Below are 20,965 nucleotides of genomic sequence, written 5' to 3'. Positions count from 1 at the left end.
AACTAAACGCCCCAGACTATTTCCTATGCCTGTAATAAGGCCCTGGATCCTCCTCACACCTCCTCCACAGGAAAGAAAAAAAAATGCTCCCCAAACACAAAACGAAGCACCAGGCACAGGGCTTCCGATAGATACCTATAAAACAAGGCCACCTAAACCTTCTGCACAAGGCGCAGGCACTTCTCCCAACCAGATATTCTCCTGGGAGCTTCGGCAAGAAGAAGAGAGACAGGACTGGAGAGCAGCCCAGGCCTTTGGTCAGGATTTTCACCAGGACAGTTTGCTTTAATAACAGCTCCTTCATCTAGGGAGCCTTAGGTCATAGTGATGGATGAGAACCACTGACTCTTTTTAAATAAAATTGGAGGCAATTATGATAATTTAGTTTACTTCTGAATATTTTAAATATTATGAAAACAAGTATAACAGCTTTGTTTTCAAAATTCTTTTGAGGTATCACCCATGTAAAGATTAGGTTTTTTTTTTTTGTAAAAAAAACACGCAGTGGTTTATTGAATACTTACAATGTTTACACCTTCAATATTAATTAAATTCCACTTAGTTTTAGAGGACGGAAGCGCACAAAAACAAGAAGCTGGTGGAAACATCTTCGACTAGGGGACAATGACATTTGAAATGTGACAGCACTAGATAACCGACCCGACAGAAATGTTAGCGGCCCTGTTTTCTGCTTTGAAATAAAACTTTATAACCCCCAGGAATATTTATATCCGAAGGCCGAGTATTAAAAAGATACACTTCACATATGCACTAGTGTCCACTTTGTTTTATCTGGAAAGAGTTGGGTAAGGAGGCGGGGGACAACGCTGGTGTCTACACAGCCAAGAGGGAACATTCACACACAGAGAATGACGGGGGTCCCTTACCACACGGGAGTGTCCTCTTCATATTAAAATATGGAATGCTTTTCTTCAAATATCCACCTTTTTTTGGAGAGGGAGGTGGGGAGCGGATGCTCAAAGGTGGGTGGGTGGGGGCGGGCAGAAAGAAGGGGAAGGAAATTGCACATAAATAAACCGGATGATCCAACTGCAAGAAGTCCTCAGAACGGAGCCCGAGGGCTTTCGGGGAGTCCTGGGTCTGCATCTGGCGCCTTGGCCCCCGGCTCACTGCTCTCCTCTTCTTCACTGCTTGAGCTCCAGGGCCCAGACGTGCTGTGGCCAGCCTGTCCGGCCTTTGGTTTTCTTGTCGTTGCTGCTCACTGTGCTTTTCAAGATCTCATTCTAAACAGAAAGGGGGCGAGAGGGAGAGAAATGGAAAGACAGGTTTAGCGCCTAGTCCCAGCCACCTTAGCTCGCCTCGGCCTAGAGGACACTGAGCGCTAGGGTACGAGGGAACACCTAAAGAGGGGGATGGTGCGGGTACCGGCCCCTGCAGAAAAGTTAAGCTGGTTTCCAGTGCTTTGGTTACCGCCGAGGCCTTCTCTCCAGATGCTCAAGGACCCAGTCAGCAAGTTTATAAACAAATGGCCGATTTCTAGCCGGCTATGGTGAAGCCTAGGTTCTTATTTTTCCCTTCCTGCTATTGCAGGGGAGAAAGCAGAGGCCAGCGCTTAATCTGCCCTCTGTTTCAATAGCGAACCCATATCCAAAAGCCCCTCTGCTCTGGCCTGGGTTTCTCCCGCCAGCCAGCAGCAGCTCTGTACATTGAGTTCAGCAGTTTGTCTCCTCCAGGGCCCTTGAAATCTCTGGTTATTCGGAAGTCCATTCCATTATGCATGAATCAAAGGGCTGCAAGCGGCAAAGGAGAAAATCTCCACAAATGGAATTGTTTCTTAGGTTCTTCCTGGTCATGCCCTATCCAGAACTCCATTACTTTACCGGCAGTTGGTAGGAATCCGAGAACACTTTAAGTGGCTCGGCATAACTTCATGTTAGAGTTGATAACAATGACCACAATGTGCATAACTTTTACTCTTCAAGTGCACAAACTCACTCAAATAAACTTAGAAACACTCGCGAATTACTTAGGGGAGAATTTACGCTCTAACATTATTGCCAAAGAGAAACTAAAGCTGTACTTGTACGCTAGAAGTTAAAGGTACTTAATGTTTACCGTTACCTCCCGCGTGCCCTAGCAATGTGAAGGAGCATAACGTTTTCTTAGAGTCAGAGGCAGCCTCGGTTTTGGAATGGGGGATGCGACCAATAGTGGAGTCACTGGAACCGAGAGGTCATTAGGTAACTTATTTTAGAAATATTTAGAAGAAAAGTTGGGTTGGCGGTCAAAGATAGCTTTAATGAACACAGAATGAGGGGACCTGGCCAGTGTGACTGGGAGATTGGTGAGCTCCTACATTTTGGAAGGTCGGTCCTAAATGGAGAGAGGAGCTTGCAACTTCGAAGGAAGACATTCTGCTGCTGACATCCTCCTGTCTTGCTTTTGAGGAAACCATCCCTACTCCACAACCTGGCTCCCTACGCAAAGAATGTGGCACACAATTTCTCAGCCTGAATGGAAAGACCAGAACAGCGGTCCCAAGAACCCCGAGTCCCTCACCAGCCTCGATCCCTTAGTACTGACCAGCTCTTTCTTCCTCTTCTCCTCTTTCACGTCGGTCTTCTTGATCTCCGCCTTGAAGGCCTCCGCCTCTCCGTTCTGGTCGTCCTTGGCCAGCAGATCCATGAGGTAGGCGATGTAGCTGGTGGCCAGGCGCAGTGTCTTGATCTTGGAGAGTTTGGTGTCGGCGGGCACGTTGGGGATGCACTCGCGCAGCTCGGCGAAGGCGCTGTTGATGCTCTGAGTCCTGCGCCGCTCCTTGCGGTTGGCGGTGCCCCGGCGCTTCACCGGGCGCGGCCCCCCCAGGCCGGGAGGCCCGGCGCCGGGCGGCACTCCCCCATAATGGGAGTGGTCCAGGCCCGCGGCACCGCTGGCGTACTCGGGGCTGTAGGACAGGGCCATACTGTAGTCGGGGGGCGACATCTCCGGGTGGCCAATAAGCCAGCCGTGGAAGTAGGGGTTCTCCTCGTGGCTGCAGCGGCTGGCGGCGGCGGCGGCAGCGGCGGCGGCGGCTGCGGCGAATGGGTAGCCCTCATGGTGCACCACGGGGTGGTGGGGAAAGCCCCCCACCAGACTCATCTCGCCTTCCGTGGCCCTCCACGCGCCCCAGCGTGCGCGCAGCCCCGCCGCGCCCTCCGATCGGGCTCCGACCTCGGCGATCGGCGGCCTTCCCCACCCCCCACCCCCCAACCCCCGGGCTCCCGGGCCGGCCCTGCAGCCGCAGAGGGGGCCGCTGCAGCCCGGGGCCCGCGCCTGGCCCGCCGGGCCCGCCTCAGCTGTGCCGCGGCCGCCGGCTCCCCATGGGGCGCGGCGAGCTGGTCCCGGCACGGTGCGCCCTTGCTGGCCGCCGCCGCCCGCCCAGCTCTACAGCCCGCGCGCCGGCTCCCGCGTTCCCCGCTGCAGCGACCAGGCAGAGCGCTCCGGTGCTCATGCAAAAGTGCCGGCCGGCTCCCGCGAGGCAGTCCCGCAGACGCCGGCCACGGGACTCCTGACTCCGAAGATGACCTGGAATCCGGGGCGAGTCCAAGCTGGGGCTGCAGGAGCCGGCCCGGCTGTGCCGGGAGGCGGCGGGGTCGCAGCTTAGCGTGGAGCTACCTCGGTGCGACCCTCCCCCTTCCTGCCCCTTCCCCTCCCCCACCAGCTCGATCTGGGTTCTTGGGCGCTTATTGTTTTAATAAAAATTATTTGGTTGTTGTTTTGGTCCTTGAGTGTGATTTGTTTTTAAAGCTGTAAGGAACGTGTCCGTCCTCGCTCCTCAGGCTCTCTCGGAGGCTTTGCAGAGAGGTCTCAGCGCATCCATTTTCTAAGATCCTCTCCTCTCCGGACAAGAATCTTGGGCCCTTGAAGGCACCTCGGAGCTGGGAAGCGGCGAATGGACTCTCGGAGGGGTGTGCTCAGACAGTGGCCGCGGAAGCTCCTGGGTGGCAGCGGCGGCGGTTCTCTTGGGCTGGACGCGGTGAGGGGAGCAAGCCGATTTTCCCAGCAAGATCTCCATGTACAGCTACATCTTTAGGGCCGCTCGGGTTAATATATGTCGTCAGAGGCTCCTCACGCCAATCCCGGGGCGGCGGGGGCGGCGCCTCGCGCTCTCCGCAATAAAACTTTTTGATGTTCACGTTGCTAATTGCCGAGGTCCTCTTCTAGGATTGGTTGTCCACTCATAACCATAAGATAATTAAAACGGGGGGGGGCAGGGTAAAAAAAAAACCCTTTTATCAGCCATAGGTTAATGCAAGTGTTTAACAGATGCTTCGCTATTAAAATATTTCCCCCCAATACTGAAGAATCTTAAACCAGGTACAGTATTATTTCGCTTTCTTTTCTGATTACAGGGGTGGGGTGAATAGAGAAAGGAACGCAGATTATGCCTTTTCAAGTGTTTTGTAGGTAACCGAGGCAGAAAACTGAGCCGACAGTCTCCTATAGTTTTGTGCTGGGCTGGGGAGGGGATTTGGGGTGGGTGGTGGTGGCGACAAGAGTCTGGAGGTGGCGGTATGGAATCCCATTAAGGTGCGATTGGGAGTGAGCCGAGTCTCTTTGACCAGGCTAGAGCGCCAGCGCTCCTCTGACCCGGCACACTTTGGCAAAGTTGCAGTGGCCTGTTTGCTTAGGCACTGAAGTGGATGACCCAAGTTAGGATGACAACTTGCAGAGAACGCGGATGAGACCTTCAGTTTGTGCCCACACTCATTTGCAGCAACCCTAACAGAGATTGCGAAGATTTTCAAAGTGGGGCACCTCGATTTCTCGAATCTGTGGTGTGGCGAATATCCGTGTTCCTCCTGCTTAACTAGCCTGTTTGGTAAGTAACTGAATAGTTTTTACAGCGTGTTCGGAGCTTATTTTCTAGTTTTTATGAACAAACATATAAATATATCTCTGCATTCCTGCCTCCCTCATAAAAGCGGGCATCTGTGGAAAGCAGGTTTAGTTATCGGAGGGGAGCCATTAAACGGACGTTTAAGAGACAGGCAGGGAGGAAGGCTCGTGGATGTTTAGACTGCTTGCCTTGGCGATCTTGAACGCATTAGAACGGAAAATGGATCTCCACTTGTAAGTTAGCGGGCCTCGGGGCACCTAGGAGATTCCCCAGCAGCGCGGGATAGGGGCGGTCAGTGGAAGGAGGCAAAACCACCCTCCGGCTGGCCTGTATGAGGATCTCTTCTTTTCACTCACACGAAGAAGGTCCCTGTGTAATAGGGTGTCAACAGAAGCCCTTAGGCTGTAAATTTGATCACACCGATAGCTGGCCTTGGACCTGAGGAGGCAAGCAGAGGGGACACAAGTGACTCCCACCGTTGGCATCGCTTTTTGGAGGCAGAAGCACTCTGGTCCCAGACATTAAAGAGAACCCCAAGTTAAGAATCCTGCATGGACAGTCCTTCCCATGTCCCTAGAGTCTGTCTGGCTGTTATTCTGTCTGGAAGGCCACATCAGAAGGAATCGGAGAGCCCATCTTCTTGCTCCCAGGGTACCCGAGCTGAGACCTAACTGCCCTGTGGTAATCTCACGGAGGAAAAAAAAAGACTTTAGAGCTGGGTGGTGGGAGAGGGGGAGAACTTAAAGGTTGTGGCCTTTCTTCTGTTTGCAAGGGGTCAGTTTTCCAGGCCAGCCCCCAGCAGAGGGTCAACTAAGACAGAGCAAATTCAGGATGGGGAGTAGCTGGACCTAGTCTTGCTGGTTAGCTCAGAGGCTTGAGTTTGATGGCAGAACAAAGTGACCTACATAGGGCTCTGCTTTCCAGCTTCGGTGGGTCTGCAGCTTGGGGTACAAGGAGAGTGGTTTTAAAGAAGTAGAGGTAATGTGGTGGAGAATTCTGTTTACATTTTCAGCAGGAGGGGTACCCTGAATCAGTAAATATTGGTAGTTAAAGCCTCTGACATTTGATACATTAAAAAAAAACTTGTTTATAAAAACATTTAGGCCTCGGGAACAGGTAGACTGGGTAAGATGATTATGTCCTGTCCAATCACAGATAAAAAACTTAGGAAAGGTGTTTTTTGGCTGCCTCAGGAAATAGACTTTCAGGGCGTTGGGAGATAGAAGAAGAATCCACAGAAAGATAGGGCTGGGGATAGAGAAGCTATCTGTTCACTTGCAGCCTCAGGATTTAGGGATCAGAAGGTGCTACTTTTAGCCTCCCCCCAACCCGCTTCCTGCTTTTAAAATTGAAACCACCACCACCACCACCACCACCAACAACAACAAAAAGTAGGGGTATGGATTCGTAGCTCCAGATAGCATCCTCACAAGTGATAAAAGAAATGGACAACATGGGACAGAAAAGGGGCTGTAAAAAATGCTAATCTGACCATCACTCCTCACTGACAGCACCATTATCAGTTAATTACTACAATCCAGGGGTCTAAAGCTTCATGGATCTTAGGAACTCAAACCCAGAGACTAGAGTGGTAGGATAGCGTTCTGTAGGTGGCTGGAGAGAGGGGACCAGTGGGTAAATTTTGGTGGTATCTACCATGAGTAGTTGGCTGGCTCTGAGTTATACTTACTGCAATTGTTCATTTTTTTTCTTTTTAGCATCTTTTGACACATTTTACTTCCGTAATTTCGGACTGCCAGGTAAACTTGCTGCTTTGGCAAACTCTGAATCTAAGATGCTATTTTAAATTAGTCCCTAGTTTAGAAAGTCTGTCCCACCCCAGGGGGTGATTATGAGGGAACTAACAGGGTGATGTGACAGGGAAGTTGGCATTTGGTGATCAGGAAGAAGGTGGAAGAATGTGGTTGTATAGTTTCTAACTTAGATGTCAGCCTGCTCCCTCACTCTTGGGCTGTACAAGCAGGCCCTCTGGTGAGCTGCTCTTTAAGATACACATTTAGAATTCTCAAGCACCATAGATCTGTGATGACGCTGGTTGTGGGCCATTCTGGGTGCCTAGGGAGGAATACCATAGAGGATTATCTCTCCCCCGGGAGGCTAAGGGCCGAGTGGCCCTGGGTCTGCACATCATCACAGGAAGGCAGCCCAGGTTTAGGGGAGTGTTGGAGATTCTGTGTCCATAATCCTCTTTGAGGCTGATGGTGTATCTACAGCTCTGTACATCACAAGCTCAGCTGAAGGGGCAAGGCTAGTTTCAAACATTTACTTTGTGTCCATGTTATTTGTCTCTTTTCTCTTACTACCACTTTCTCAAAAGACTCAAAGGGCAAGAAAAAGGCTGGGGAACCCGTTGCAAACATTTTTTGCCCTATGTGAGATATGACTTTTAAGCTCTGTTTTAAACTAAATATTTTTTTAAACTTCAGTCTCTTTTTAAGGGGAAATACAGATCTTTTCCAAATATTTATTATTTCAAAGGCAAGGGCAATTTTGTATCTCGTGTTTTGCTCATGAGTACTCCAAATAAACTGGATCTGAAAAGAACCAGGCCAGAAGGCCATAAACACACATTTTATATTTACAGGAATTATGACTCAATTCCCTTCATCATCTTTCAAGTCCCCCTATTACCTTCCTTCCTGAACTGAGGTAGTAAACTGATTGGGAAGACTCCTCAAAATACCTGTAACAAAGTGAACTCCAGAACATGCTAAGAACCCCAAAGGAATTCCAAACCCAGAAGGTGACAGGAAAATGAATCTGTTACTGAAGATGTAAACCTCAGCCTCACCTGCTCCAAAGACACTGTTTCTGCCACACTCAGGATCCCCTGCAGGCCTTTTCCCTCCTGGGAAGGCACTATGTCACTTTTCATGTTAGCCACTTAGTCCCACCATGTTTTAGGACATCCAGAACAAGGCCTATGGGCTGAGTGGCAGCCAAAGCTTCCCTCTGAGAGAGCCCTTTTTTTCCTTTTTCTTTTTGGGTATTTGTGTACAGACATGACAAAATTGTTTCAAAGTAGACAGCTGTAAAGTAGGGAATCTGGTCGATTGAACTTTTATGTCCCATTCAAAAAATGAAGGGCAGGAGAAGGTGCCCTTGACTCTTATGTGGCTTTCTTTTCTTCTGAGGAATTTCTTCTTGGATTTGGGGGAAGGGTGGGGCATTTGGGGAGTAAACCCCCCTGCCACAGGTTCTCCATTCAAAACAGATCTGTGCAGACAGAGGAGGCGGGGGGGGGGGGCTGGTTCAAAGGCAGGGATGGCTGTGGAGAGGATGATAAAAAAAAATGAACCCTTCAGTCCAGTTGTGCCTAGGAAATAGCAAAGTCAAGGTTTCCTATGTCCCTGTACATTTTTTTCCTATTTTTCTGCTCCCTCTTTTGCTTTCCCCAATTTTACTCCCCAGAAGTGTTGTGGTTTATATTTTATTTAACCCTGTCACTGAACCTGAGACTTATGGAAGAATGAAGCACTAGTTTGTCCTTAGATTCTTTATGGAAAATCCTACTATCCATTATGACCAGCAGTTGGTATTCTATTTTCTTCAATAACCCATGATTGCATTCTTGCATTAACGGGAAAATATGTGGAGAGTTCTCATTGATGAAGAAGGATTTGGTACTGTGACAGGTATCCGTAAATTAAAAATACTCATTCAGACTAAAGGCAGCATAAAATGTCCTGTGAACTGGCATTGCAAAGGATAATACTATATATAATACCATTAAACATAATATATGTTATTATACTTGTCTCAAGAAGTATGATAGATCTGATCTTTGCCACTTTGCAGTAGAATCCTGAGTTTAGAATAAAATGTTATAAGACAATACATCCCACAGGATTTATAAAACATACACAAAGAATTGCACACACAGAAATATTTCAGTGCTGGATGTGCATTTGAGAGGTAGACCCTGGCTTTCACTCACAGAACTTAAAAATAAGCAATTAAAAAAACCCCGCAATAATACAAATAAAAGTTAATTATAAAGAGAATTATTTCTTCCAAGCTGTAAACAAGTCATTTAGAATTCAGACGAGAACATGGCTATGATTTTGTATTTATACTCTTTGGAACTAGCTAGCAGTGGATTTAAGCAAGCATGCCATGCAGTCTGGGATTGAGGATAAGTAGGAATGAAATGGCTGCTTAACACGTGGAGCTTCTGAGGCATCATTTGTGGGACTGAAGGACTGACTTGTGACTGGAGCCCCTTTCCTTCCCAGTTCTAACTGCCATGTTGAGGGTACTCCTTGGAAGACTCCCCAACGTGACTTTATTTGCTGCACGGCATAGATGGATTTTTTTTTTTTTTTAACCTCTGACAGTTCACTCCAAGCCTTTCCTGCATTCTTCTACAGTCTTTGCTTAGAGACAAGGGACTTGAGCCAGGATAGGTTAGGTTTCAGGTTAACAAAAAGAAACACTTTTATTGTCAATATTAATGGCAAACTTCGATTTTTACAAGGCCTGGGTTTAGCAGATCAAAAGCAGCTTGTCTTGATTTCTCAATATTCTCTGGAGTTTAGACAATTAACTGCAATTTTGGTTCTAATGAAACAATATGAGAAAGCTAGTTGCAAAAAACATTGGTAAAGTTAGCACTGGGATACAGATTTTTACCTGTACATAACATATTATGATCTAGTAATTTATCCCTTCAACTGGAGCTGAGTTTGGAAGGAGCATTCCTTTAAGAAAATATGTTCAAGCACCGTCCTCACTTGCAATGTCATGAGTCTTTTTCAGAGTGTGCATTCCACGGTTGCCTTTCTGGCTGGGTAAGGATCCGGCAGACTGAGGTCTTCCTGGTAATTTGGGTACACCAAGTCTCCAGTTAATGATAGATAATCAGCCTTTGGGTCATTCGGTCATTCTCTTATTACAAACCCCTCCTGCTCTCTCTGATCTCCTTTCAAACTAAATTTCACACAAACAAATAAAGCAAGACAGGGACAAATTCTCAAAAAAAAAAAAAAAAGAGGGAGAAATATTAGAAACTTCTGATACAGAACTCTAAACAAGGAAAGGCTAGCTAAAAGAGGATAGGAAAGAACATCTTATCAAATTGAACATGCTGTGTACAAAACATTAAAAGAAAAGGATCTGGTTTCTGTTAAAGTGACAGAAAATTAAAATAAAAATAATTGCAGGCAGCAAAGTTATAATGTAAATAGAGAAGGCAGGATGCTTGCTGGAAATGCGCAGCACTAGGAGGCAAATTTGTTGTTACAGATTATGTATCTGCACTCTGATTGGAGAAGCGCTACTTTGTTCTATTTTCCAAAAGAGAATGCTTTTCTTTTTAATACTTGTGTGAGAGTGCTCATTTAAGTCAACACAGGCCCCAAACCCTAGGACTAAAAAAGTGGAACCGCATTTTTCTTGCAAAGCATCCAACTTCAAAGGAGGCAAATGTTTGCATACAGGAAAAGGAGAATTCCATTTCGAATACATTTGGAGACTTCACTAAATCCGTGGGACTGATGCTTTTTTTTTTTTTTTTTTCTTTTGCCGACAGAAGGCACAGTTCATTCTCGAGCAATTCGTCACCTCCTGGGGGTCTTCTCTTCCCGTCTACAGGAGAGTGTGACTTCAGAAAGAACTTCGGATTGGCCAAGGTATATGTCAGATTAGACCCCAGGGAAAAGAGCAAAGGTGTAGGGCTCATGCAGTCAAGGTCTCTGGTGAGAGCGCCCCTAGTGCCGTTTTACTGTCTCTGCTCTTGAAAATTCCCTTTGATACAAGTTCCAAAGCTAGTCACAGACGACCAACTTTGATCATTTCCAAACCTCGGGCTTTCGATCTTAAACCTGGTTGGAATTTTGGCTCAAGACTAGATCAACCTGCCATTCTCCAAGATAGAAGTGGAGCTGTGAAATGAATGTTGGTGATAACCAGACTCCCACATTGTCGCCAAATGTGGGTCTGGCACCTTTTGATTTGACAACCTCTTTGACAAAAAAGGCTTACCTTCCCAAGCTAGAGAAGAACCTACACTTCACTGTTGCCTCTAGGTCTTTCCTGAGTGTTTCCACCTCATAAGAGGCCTTCTGGTTAGCTTCCCCCCTTGCACCCATATCAAGCCTTCCATTCTCTGAACTTTCTGGTGAAACCACGCAGATGTAGTTTGTAGTTCTCAGGGTGCAGATCTTTCACTTTACGCGTCTGTGTCCTCTAACAACACAACTAATGCTTCCGCACAAAAAGATGCCCTCAAAGCTGGTGGAAAGGCGATTTAGAGAAATCCGGGTGTTCTAATTGCAATCAGGTTGTGTTGTTTTACTCTATTTTGAAGGCCATTAAAGCTGGTGAGCGACTTGGAAGTCATTTAGAAAGGAACAGACCTTCAACCTCAAGCCTTTGCGGGCACTGGGAAAGTGTCTTCCCAATCAATCTGGCTTGCAGGCGGCAGGACCAACTCTGACCTGGCTTATCTTGTACCCATCCTAAATACACCAAACTCAAGAGGTAGCCAGGGCCGCCTCAACACCGAGGTCAGTGCTCTGGGTGCCTTAGTTTCTCTCTTTATTCAAACAGTGGTGGAAATGAAAGAGGGATGTGAGCTAGATTAAAAGGATCAAGGGAGAGTGTTGCCTGATACCAAGCTGCGCTCAATAATTATTTACATCTTTTCCTCCTGCCTCTTCATTTCTTCTTTTCTTTTCTTTTCTTTTCTTTTCTTTTCTTTTCTTTTCTTTCCTTTCCTTTCCTTTCCTTTCCTTTCCTTTCCTTTCCCTTCCTTTTCTTTCCTCTTCTTTCCTTTTCTTTTCTTTTCTTTTCTTTTCTTTTCTTTTCTTTTCTTTTCTTTTCTTTTCCTTTTTTAATATTTAGTTGCTTTTATTTTAAATTCACCTCCGGAGATAGCTGCTTGGGAGTCAGCGGTCCGAGTGAGGCCTTCCGGTGGTGGGGCAGCGATGCTCAGAGTGCTGCAACGACTCCCACGCAGGGGAATCGAGGTGGGGGTGGGGTTGTGGGAACTGTTACTCGTGTACCGACACCGACCAGTGGTCCAGGCCCTGGGATGAATGCTGGATCTCTCCCCTTTTATTCCGGCCAAATTCTCATTCCATTCCCATGCCCTTCTGTGGAGTGGACTGGAGGAAGCAAGTCCACCACGTTCCGGTCAGGACAGATCCTCCGCTGGGAACTAACCAGGGGTTGATATCTTCCTCCAAGACCTTTTCGCCCGATGCGGGCATGAAGGGGTTAACTGCTCACCTCGGAGCCCCGGGTGCTGAGGGAAGGCCACCGCTTCCCCCAACACCCCCGGTCTCATTAGGGAAAACCCTCGCCGCTATTTTCGACATTTCCTCAATCAAGTGCCCTGAACTAGAGCTGCAAAAACAAATTGGCGGCAAAAGCGTAGATCTTGTCAGGATGGAGGCGAATCCAACATTTCAGCCTTGTTTGCTTTGAAATTACGGGCTTGGCTGGTGCCTGTGGTGCCACCAGGGCAAATGTGCTGCCGCCCGCTCACTCTGAACCCAGAGCCATTGGTGGAAGCGACCGCAGGGCCACTGCTGGAGAGGAGCGAGGGGTGGGGGTGGGGAGCGGGTGAAAGTGGGGAGGGGGGCGCACTAAAGTGACCTGGTCGCTAGGAGCTGGCGGAGCCCTAGCCCAAACCCCTGTGCAAAGGGCTCTCAGCGTGGAGTTAGACACTGGCTTTCCAGTTTCCTGGCCGAGCCACCAAGGTATATGCAACATTTGTAAAATGCAGATTCCACATATGGACACCAGTGTTGTTTCTTCAGCTTCCTTTCTGTCCCCTGCTTCTCTTCCCCTCTCTCCTGTCCTCTTCAGTAACATTTTCTCCAGTAAGTGTTAGCGGTTGCTGGATTTCTGCCTGCTCCCTCGCTGTTAAACTGCTAGCATGATTTGTCGTATTTGCCAGAGCTGTTTGTTCTTGTTTGACTTTTTGTACAGAGTTCCTTTAAATCTCCTGCAAGAACCATTCCCGAAGTTCCTAGGACAGGCTTTTCCACACATGTGCTAGGGGGCATGTAGCTCACTTTTCTTTCTCTCTGGGGTAGTCTCCCCTCGGTGTTGGGAGCCTCTTCTGTGTCAGGAGAACAGTAGTTAAGTTAGTTCCTAAGCCTTATATTTCACAGACAATTAAATCTTGGCGGCTGTTTAACGAAATTGTAATATTTACTCTGCTCTATACTAAGGAGCACTTTTGGAGTAAAAAAATAGCAAATATTGCATTTCAAACAGAAAATATAATAATAAATCTCTTTTTTATGGATTCTCCCTGCATAAGTAGAAACAACATGATTTAAAGTCTCCCTCAACCCCCCCTTTTCAAGAACGGCTGGAACTGGAAGAGGCTGTCATCTAAAACTCACTTCCACCCTCGACAGGGAGGCACCTGCATGATGGGGAAACTTCTCCCTCCATTCTGATCTTTATCACATGTAATAAGGATTATCAAATAGTGAGGTCTTGTATGAAAAGTCTTTTTATATGGATTCAAGAAAGATGGGTTAATGTGAGTAGCTATGACTTTATAGCACTTTGCAAACAGATGGGCCATTTTCCTTTCATGAGGCTTTTACAGTAGGGGAAGTTGAGGAAGGGAATATTTTTTATGAGACTCTGCATTCATAACGACATGAAGTATGTTACTGAAGAATGTTTAAGGTACAGTGTGTTTTTGTTTGTTTGCCATAAACTAAATTTGTAGCCATGATGACCAATAAGCAATCTTTTTTTTTCATAGTTTAAACATTTTTCTCTCGTTGGTTTTCAATCCCAGCTAGATTATAATTTCACTGTTCTGTCGCCTCCTCTCTGTCTTAATTAAAGCAAATCTCAGGACTGATGGCTTCATATACTCTGTAGTGGCAGGGTAGAAGAACGATATCTGAAATCCACCGAGTTACACATACCCACGCACGCTTCTTATGTCATCGTCTAAGCAAATGATCACTTTAATACTCCAAGGCATAGGAAATCGTAGTTAGATTTCATAAGGATTCTCTTTTTACCATAAGAATTGTTCTGGCATATTATTTCATGTACAAATTATACTATTACTTTCATGTGTGTTAATCTGTTTGGTATTAAGATGGTGAGAGTGTCATAACCATTAACATGTTTTTACCATACCACTTTCAATTGGGTGATCTCAGATAATTATGAAGACGTTGAAGCTGATCCCATGTTAAGTCAATGACTATGAAAATAACCGTAAGGCATTGTTATTCTCATTTAAATGCCAACAAACATGATTGTCTGGGAACACTATTACTTTCTATTTGACATTATCCTATAAGGATATAGCTATATTCATTTCTTTTAAAATCGGCCGTTTTCAATTATTATTTTTCAACAGAATTTTTTTTAAGCTACAGTATTTTGCAATTCCAACAAACCACAGCAATTTGATATTGATAGATACTGCATTTTCTACATTATTATTCAGCATCCCTTTTTTTCAAAGTAAAAGAAAAATAATATTCAAATTTGTCAACATGTAAGGCACAATTATTAGGGTGTACTCATTTACTTAGGTAAGCCAATGCTATTATAATTAAAAACATGTGCTTGGCATAAGAACACTTCTTTGGAATTCCTTTTTGGATACACAGCTATTATTTTAAAAACTAACTCAGATTTCTAAGTAACAAGATTTCCCTATGAACAGAGATGGCATTGTTTTAAACAGTAGCTCTTGGAACAGTGTCTTCCTTAGTATTTTAGACTTTCAAACAATTGGAATTGGGTAAATGCTTTCATCTGGGAGCACTTTCCTAATACCTTTGTAGGCAATAGGATTCTTTATTTCTGCTGACTGACAGACAGTACACTGGACAGACGGCTCACCCTTTGCAGAAGCCACCAACCAGAACCTGGGGTTTTTCCCTAAGAGATTGCTTGTGATCAATCTAAAACCAAACCAAACCAAACCAAACCAAACCAAACCAAACCAAACCAAACCAAACCAAACCAAACCAAATCAAACCAAAAACCCTGTTAAATGTGAAATCAGAGAAAATGAGCAAGTGCTTTTCTAGCTGCAGTTTTGAAGTGATGGCTTAATGAGATGCATAAAAAAAAATAAAAGACAAGAAAGGACCCTGAAAAGGAGGATGTGAAAAAGAACAGTTGCTTGAATAAGATCTGTCTTTGTTCATGAACAGGAATGTGAGAAGCTAAATCCAAGACTATTGTTTTCTTCAATTCAGTGATTTTTCTTTTTAATTTTTTTAAGTGGATGAAGAAACCCAATCAAAGAAAATATGCAAATCCTTTTATATATGCAAATGCAGGCTTGCTGTGAATTTTAAAATTATGTTGAAACATAAGAACTTTAAAATGTGTAATATTCCTTTTATCCCAATACATAGTATCATAAAGGATTGATTTAAAAAAAAATCTGTGAGATAATTTGTATATACTCCAAATTGCTGAGCAAAATGTGAACAAGTTGTATTTGGAAGAAATCATGAATTTTAACTGTTATTAATATGGGACAAAGAAAGGAAGAAGCTGTCTTCCTACAGTCCTGGTAATTCTTTCTACTTTCCCAAACACTGTTAGTTTCTATGCATCTTGTTAGTCAAGTAAAGATGATGTCAGTAACCAAATTACAGAATTGAATCAAGTAGGAATTTTTGCCTTATTACAAAATTAATGCATCATCTTGAGGTATTAAATCGCTTAGCTGTTTGACAGTTGAAATTTTCTCTTTTTAGATATAGCAGTATTTAGCATTACTTTTAAAGCCACTTGCTACTTGCAAAGATAAATATGAAGGGTTATCAAAGCTAAAAATAGCCACAGTAACAAAATAACATTTAAGTCTGTCTCGTGTTGATTGGACTTTGTAAATTATACTGCATTTAAAATCATGACTTTGGTATTTCCAATGGGGGCATCTGAGAAGAGAAATTTGAGTCCTCAATTTGCACAGCTAAGAACATATAATCAAGTTAGGGAGCCTCCCCTCAAAAGCACTTTTTTTTTCTACAGACATTTTTATTTCTTTTCCTCCGCTCATACTTCTACTTGTATTTTATCAGAAAGTTCCAGAATGAGAAGGGGGTGGACGCTGAAATTTACTGGAAGTTTCTCTGCTTAAATGCATTAATATCACATGGTATTAATTTAGCTGTATTAACAATTCACACATTTTCTCAGCTCTCTCTCTCTCTCTCTCTCATTGCTAACTCTGATACTTGGAAATAACTGGCTGATATACTGTCTCCTTCTCACTATATTAAAGGTTAGCAATGTAAACTGTGGAAGAAATAAGAAGCCACACACACTTCATTGTGTTAGAAGGGAGTTAACGTACTTTCAAGAATTGATGAGATGCATTTTTTTTTCAAAATCTGTTTGCAAGAATAATTCGTGAAAATATGATTGTAAAGTATGATCCTAGGGAGAAACACAATCACGATTAGGCTGTAGCCAGTCTTTGACATGCATTTTGTTGTTAAAAAGCAAATCTCAGTGATAGCTGATGAGGCTCTTGCTGTGTATGACAAGCACAGTGTCCTGAGAATCCTGGACCATAGCTATTAACTGTATGGTCTTGGAAACATTCGGTAGCCATTCTCTGCTGCAGGGATTGCATCTATAAAGGATGGATAAGAGTCAGTGAGAATATTCACCCGAGGTTCTTAGTAGAGGGTCTGCTGTGTACTAAGTACTTAATAAGCCTCAGCCATTTTCTTTGGCATGGTTCTACAATGAGTGGCAAGCCATGGCTGCTTTCCTAACAGGATTGGTCATGAGGATACTGATAGCTCACAAACCTCAGGAGCTCTCTCTGAGGAACCTGCATTGCTTTCCAGCAAGCTGCCTCTTCAGGGCAGTCAAGAAAGATATGGGATCTGGGCATGGTGGAGCATGCCTATAATCCCAGCAACTCATAAAGCTGAGGCAAGAGGCCGCCATGAGTTCAAGGATAGTCTACACGACAATATGACTCAGTCTCAGACAAGGGGGAAAGCAAGAAAAGACATGGGGAGGTGATCCTATGCAGTCTGTCTTTGTGTTACCTGCATCAGTGTACTTATGCCCTGCTCGTACCCAACATGAAGATCTAACTGGAAAAAAAAATAACACCTCGGGGAAAGAAAATAACCCAGGGAATGGTTTTCGTATGATTTTACTTAAAACCTCTGCCTAATAGATTTTACGTATATTTATTTGAAAAACAAACATTTAAGCTCTTTTACTGTTATATAATATGCATAATAAACCCATGCAAAAAACAAATAAGGGGTAAGAAGAGGAAGAATCTGGTAACAGGCTTAAGCATTTTAGGGTAACTGTCAGTCTTGACCGTTTAAATATTTGGTCTGATCCATGGTTGGGCTGCCTTGTTTTGTGGCCGGCTCAAGTTTTCAACTGGGAGGATGCAGAGTCTCCCCTGCCATTCTTCTGTATATGGTTTCTGCCCACAGTTTCTTCATGGTCTTACATGGAAGGATCTTTGAAGGAACTGTTTTAAGCCCTTTATTCATGATGAAGGTTTGGGTTATATAATCTGCTGCTACCTAATGGAGCCAGACAGACGGCCACACATCCCAGGCTGTGCTCTTTGGAGATGGCCACCAGAAATCCATCTTGGACTCATCCTTTTTCAGATGCCTAGGGCAACTGCTGACCTAGGACCAACTGAAGGTGTTACAGCCAATGATTATATTTATCATTAGTGCATAATTTTATATTTTTTGATAGCAAAACAAATGCAATGGCGGGGGGCAGGAATAACTAATCTAATACAGGTCTGGTATTTCATGATTTGAGCAGTACTATGCTAGACTGAGATGTCATTCAAATTCCTGCCATTTCTCTAACTTGTATTCTCTGGCAAAATGAAGGTAAGTGGGACATTATTTCTGTATCTTGCTTTATTCTATTTACATATGGTGGAGTCATTTGTTACTGTTTATGAATTATCCATGTTTTCTTATTTGAACTCTCTATCTCTTGCTCTCAAAGGCAGGTCTGATTCTATTTATTCTAAAGACAGAGTTGGAGATGGGCTACCATTGGTGTTGATTGAGATGACAAGCAGTCACCTGAGCCCATACAGCTGGTAAGTAGAACAGTACTGGAGAGATGGCTCAGCAGTTAAGAGCACTGACTGCTCTTCCAGAGATCCTGAGTTCAATTCCCAGCAACCACATGGTGGCTCACAAACATCTGTAATGAGATCAGGTGCCCTCTTCTGGTGCCTTTGAAGACAAAGACAGTGTAGTGTCATATATATAAAATAAATAAATCTTTAGAAATTTGAAAATAATTTTATGCTGTTTCATTACATTAACCATTTTTTAAAATAATAGCCAGAATGAATGGAGTAAAGAAGTGGGGATTCCTAGGGATGCTGGGAAGGAATTAAAAGAAACCACATACATTCAAATATGCAACAATACTAGATCAATGGTGTAGTCCTTGTCTAGCGTGCACAAGATCCTGGGTTCAGTCCCTAGAACAAAGCCAAAACCAGCAGGAAGTCAAACAGCTTAAAGGGAGAGAACTCACACACATTGAGCACACATTGTATCCTACATTCTTTACATGCATTATCCTCTTTGCTTGTTTGTTTGTCTTTTGGTTTTTCAAATCACAGTTTCTCTGTGTAGCTCTGACTCCTGGAACTAGCTCTGTAGAGTAGGCTGGCCTGGAACTCACAGTGATCTGCCTGCCTCTGCCTCCTGAGTGCTGGGGTTAAAGGCGCTCACCACCATTACCTGGGCATATTATCTTTTTAATATGTATAGTGCTTGACATGCAGGAGCAGATTTCACACAGAAGGCAATTGAGGTCCAGAGATGTTAAGTAACTTGTCCAAATACATTATTATTAGCATGTGGAATTTAAAATAAAAGTAGCTGATATTAAAAATGCATGTCCAAGTGCTGCGAACAAAACACCACAAATTGAGTATGAAATACTTCTTGCAAATTTTTACTCTAAATTTGATCTCTGGATTTGGCTAAAAACTAACCCACAACAAAATAGAATACTAATAAATACGAAAAGAACTTGGATTGCTCATGCTACACAAGTGGGAATTTGAGCTCTGATACTGTCTGGTGTTTAGTTTAGTGGTTTCTTAAAATACAAAACAGAACAAAACACCAATCCCCCCAAAATAAAACAAAATAAAAACAAAAACAAAACAAAAACATAAACAAAACCCCAAAAGCAAGCAAGCAAGCAAGCAAGCAAACAAGCAAGCAAGCAGCAAGCAAGCAAGCAAGCAAGCAAGCAAGCAGACAAACCCCCAAAACTAGACATGGCTTGGCATCGTGCTTCTGAGTATTTTCCTCCAGATAAATAAATACTCAAGTTCACATCAAATGTTCATAACAGCTTTATTTGTAATAGCCAATAACTACTCAGGTGTCCTTCAGTGGGTAAACTAACTGTTAGCCATTCTACTAACATTTAAGCTACCACTATTAATCACAATGCATCCATACTATGAAATACTGCTGAACAGTTAGAGGCAGCAAACCACTGATGTGCAAATGAATCTTTAGGGAACTAGACTGGGTGAACAAAAGGTTCTACTTGACGTCCTTACTTTTTCTCCGTTTCCATTGTGCGAATGTGTATTTTAATGGCTGTCTTGCATGGTTGTTATACAGTTGCGTGTGCGAGGTTGATGTTAGGAATCCTCCTTGGTAGTTCTTCTAACTTATTCTTATTCTTGGAGTCGGTTTTTTTTTTTTTTTTTTTGTCAAACCCAGGGTTCACAGATGTGGCTAGTCTTGCTAGCCAGCTCGCACTGTGGACATTCTAGGGAACTGACTGCAGTCCTCATGCTTGGAGTCAAACACTTTAACCACTGCACACGTTTATGTAATAGGATTGACATATGAGAATCAGAGAAATGAATGAAAGATTAGAGGTAAGCAAGAGCCAAGTAATAGTGGAGGTGAGAGGGGGAAGTGGGCGTGACTGTGTGAGAGGGGGAAGTGGGCGTGACTGTGTGAGAGGGGGAAGTGGGCGTGGCCGCGTGAGAGGGGGGAAGTGGGCGTGGCCGCGTGAGAGGGGGAAGTGGGCGTGGCTGTGTGAGAGGGGGAAGTGGGCGTGACTACAAAAGGACAGCAATGGATTCCAGGCTCAAAGCAAACAATTTGTATTTAGCTGTGGCAGAACTGATAACCTAGTTGTGATATTGTGTAACAGCACTGCTAAAGCTGGGTAAGAAGATTGAAAGATCTCTATTTTTTTTTTAATTGCTGCATGAGAACATTCAAAAAGCTTAACAAAAGGTCAGTGGATATTCTAGGAAGTCAATCCCATACTTTCTAGAACTAGAGTCTAGACCAGAAAGTATTCTAGTCTAGAGTCAGACTGGGGGAAGGATAGGAGTGTGAATAAGTCTGACATTTTCTAACCTTAAGAAAGAGTCTCAGGTCATTTATCAAACTAGTCTGATTTTTTTTTTAATCTCTGAATTTTATTATGGATTATAGATCTATTTGGGAAAAGATTTGGGGAAAGACAAGAAGCCATCTCTTGTTAGGGGACTTTTTCTTTGCATAGAACTTTAAAATTGATGAGCTGATTGAACTATACATTAGAAGACAAAACTAGAGTTCCTTAGACCAATAATTTATTTCTAAAGTTTTTTTGTTTTGATTAGTCTCATCTTCTGACTTACTAAAACTCCTTCCTTTTTCTTTTATTCTCTTTGAATCTGTATTTCCATGTTGTACTGATTCAGTGGGAGAAAGTGCTTGCTGCCAAGCTTGATGACCTAAATTGAATACCTGGAACCTACACGACAGAAAGAGAGAGCTGACTGCTGAAAGATGTCCTCAGATCTTCACATGTGCACAGTGGCACCTATCCAACCATGCACATAGTATATTAAAAATTATTTTTTAAAAAATCCAGTGAGAGTGTTGTTTTTCCTTGTTTTTGAAATGGTGTTTCACTCACTATGTATCTCTGCTTGGCCAGGAACTTGCCATCCTCCTGCCCCAGCTTCGTAAGTGTTGGTATTACAGAAGTGGGCCACGAGAAGCTACAAGTGTTCTCATTCATTGTTGATTAAATTATCGAAATGAGATTCTTCTTCAAATGTGAAGTATGGGCATTTATTGAGTTCTGACT

At 43.9% G+C, this 20,965-nt stretch overlaps 1 protein-coding gene and 1 long non-coding RNA gene across 3 annotated transcripts; one reads left to right on the top strand and one right to left on the bottom strand.

Moving 5' to 3' along the window:
- Positions 1-488: 488 nt before the first annotated feature.
- On the bottom strand, positions 489-4,023 carry Hand2 (heart and neural crest derivatives expressed 2). The gene is made up of 2 exons (NM_010402.4): positions 2,545-4,023; positions 489-1,244 (listed from the first exon to the last, which is right to left on the bottom strand). Exons 1-2 carry the CDS (start codon positions 3,097-3,099, stop codon positions 1,146-1,148), a joined length of 654 nt encoding a protein of 217 aa, NP_034532.3. The 5' UTR covers positions 3,100-4,023; the 3' UTR covers positions 489-1,145.
- Positions 4,024-4,146: 123 nt separating this feature from the next.
- Positions 4,147-20,745, top strand: Hand2os1 (Hand2, opposite strand 1). 2 transcript variants are annotated; one of them, NR_154048.1, is made up of 6 exons: positions 4,147-4,317; positions 4,718-4,822; positions 10,392-10,491; positions 17,831-17,927; positions 19,591-19,751; positions 20,574-20,745. It is a non-coding gene; the product is annotated as a Hand2, opposite strand 1 (long non-coding RNA). The 2 variants fall into 2 exon arrangements; NR_110474.2 differs by lacking the exon at positions 10,392-10,491.
- Positions 20,746-20,965: the final 220 nt, after the last annotated feature.

Source organism: Mus musculus, chromosome 8 (genome assembly GCF_000001635.26).
Source record: "Mus musculus strain C57BL/6J chromosome 8, GRCm38.p6 C57BL/6J".
Classification (NCBI taxonomy): domain Eukaryota; kingdom Metazoa; phylum Chordata; class Mammalia; order Rodentia; family Muridae; genus Mus; species Mus musculus.
Note: the sequence above shows the minus strand (reverse complement) of the source record. Positions and strands in the feature narration are given on the sequence as shown.

What these genes read in the sequence shown, in the direction of transcription:
- Hand2 (NM_010402.4), bottom strand. Translation starts at nt 3,099, where the DNA reads ATGAGTCTGGTGGGGGGCTTTCCCCACCACCCCGTGGTGCACCATGAG. An exon ending in AGAAGAGGAAGAAAGAGCTG is followed by an intron (nt 1,245 to 2,544) that starts GTCAGTACTAAG and finishes CTTTCTGTTTAG; the next exon opens with AATGAGATCTTGAAAAGCAC.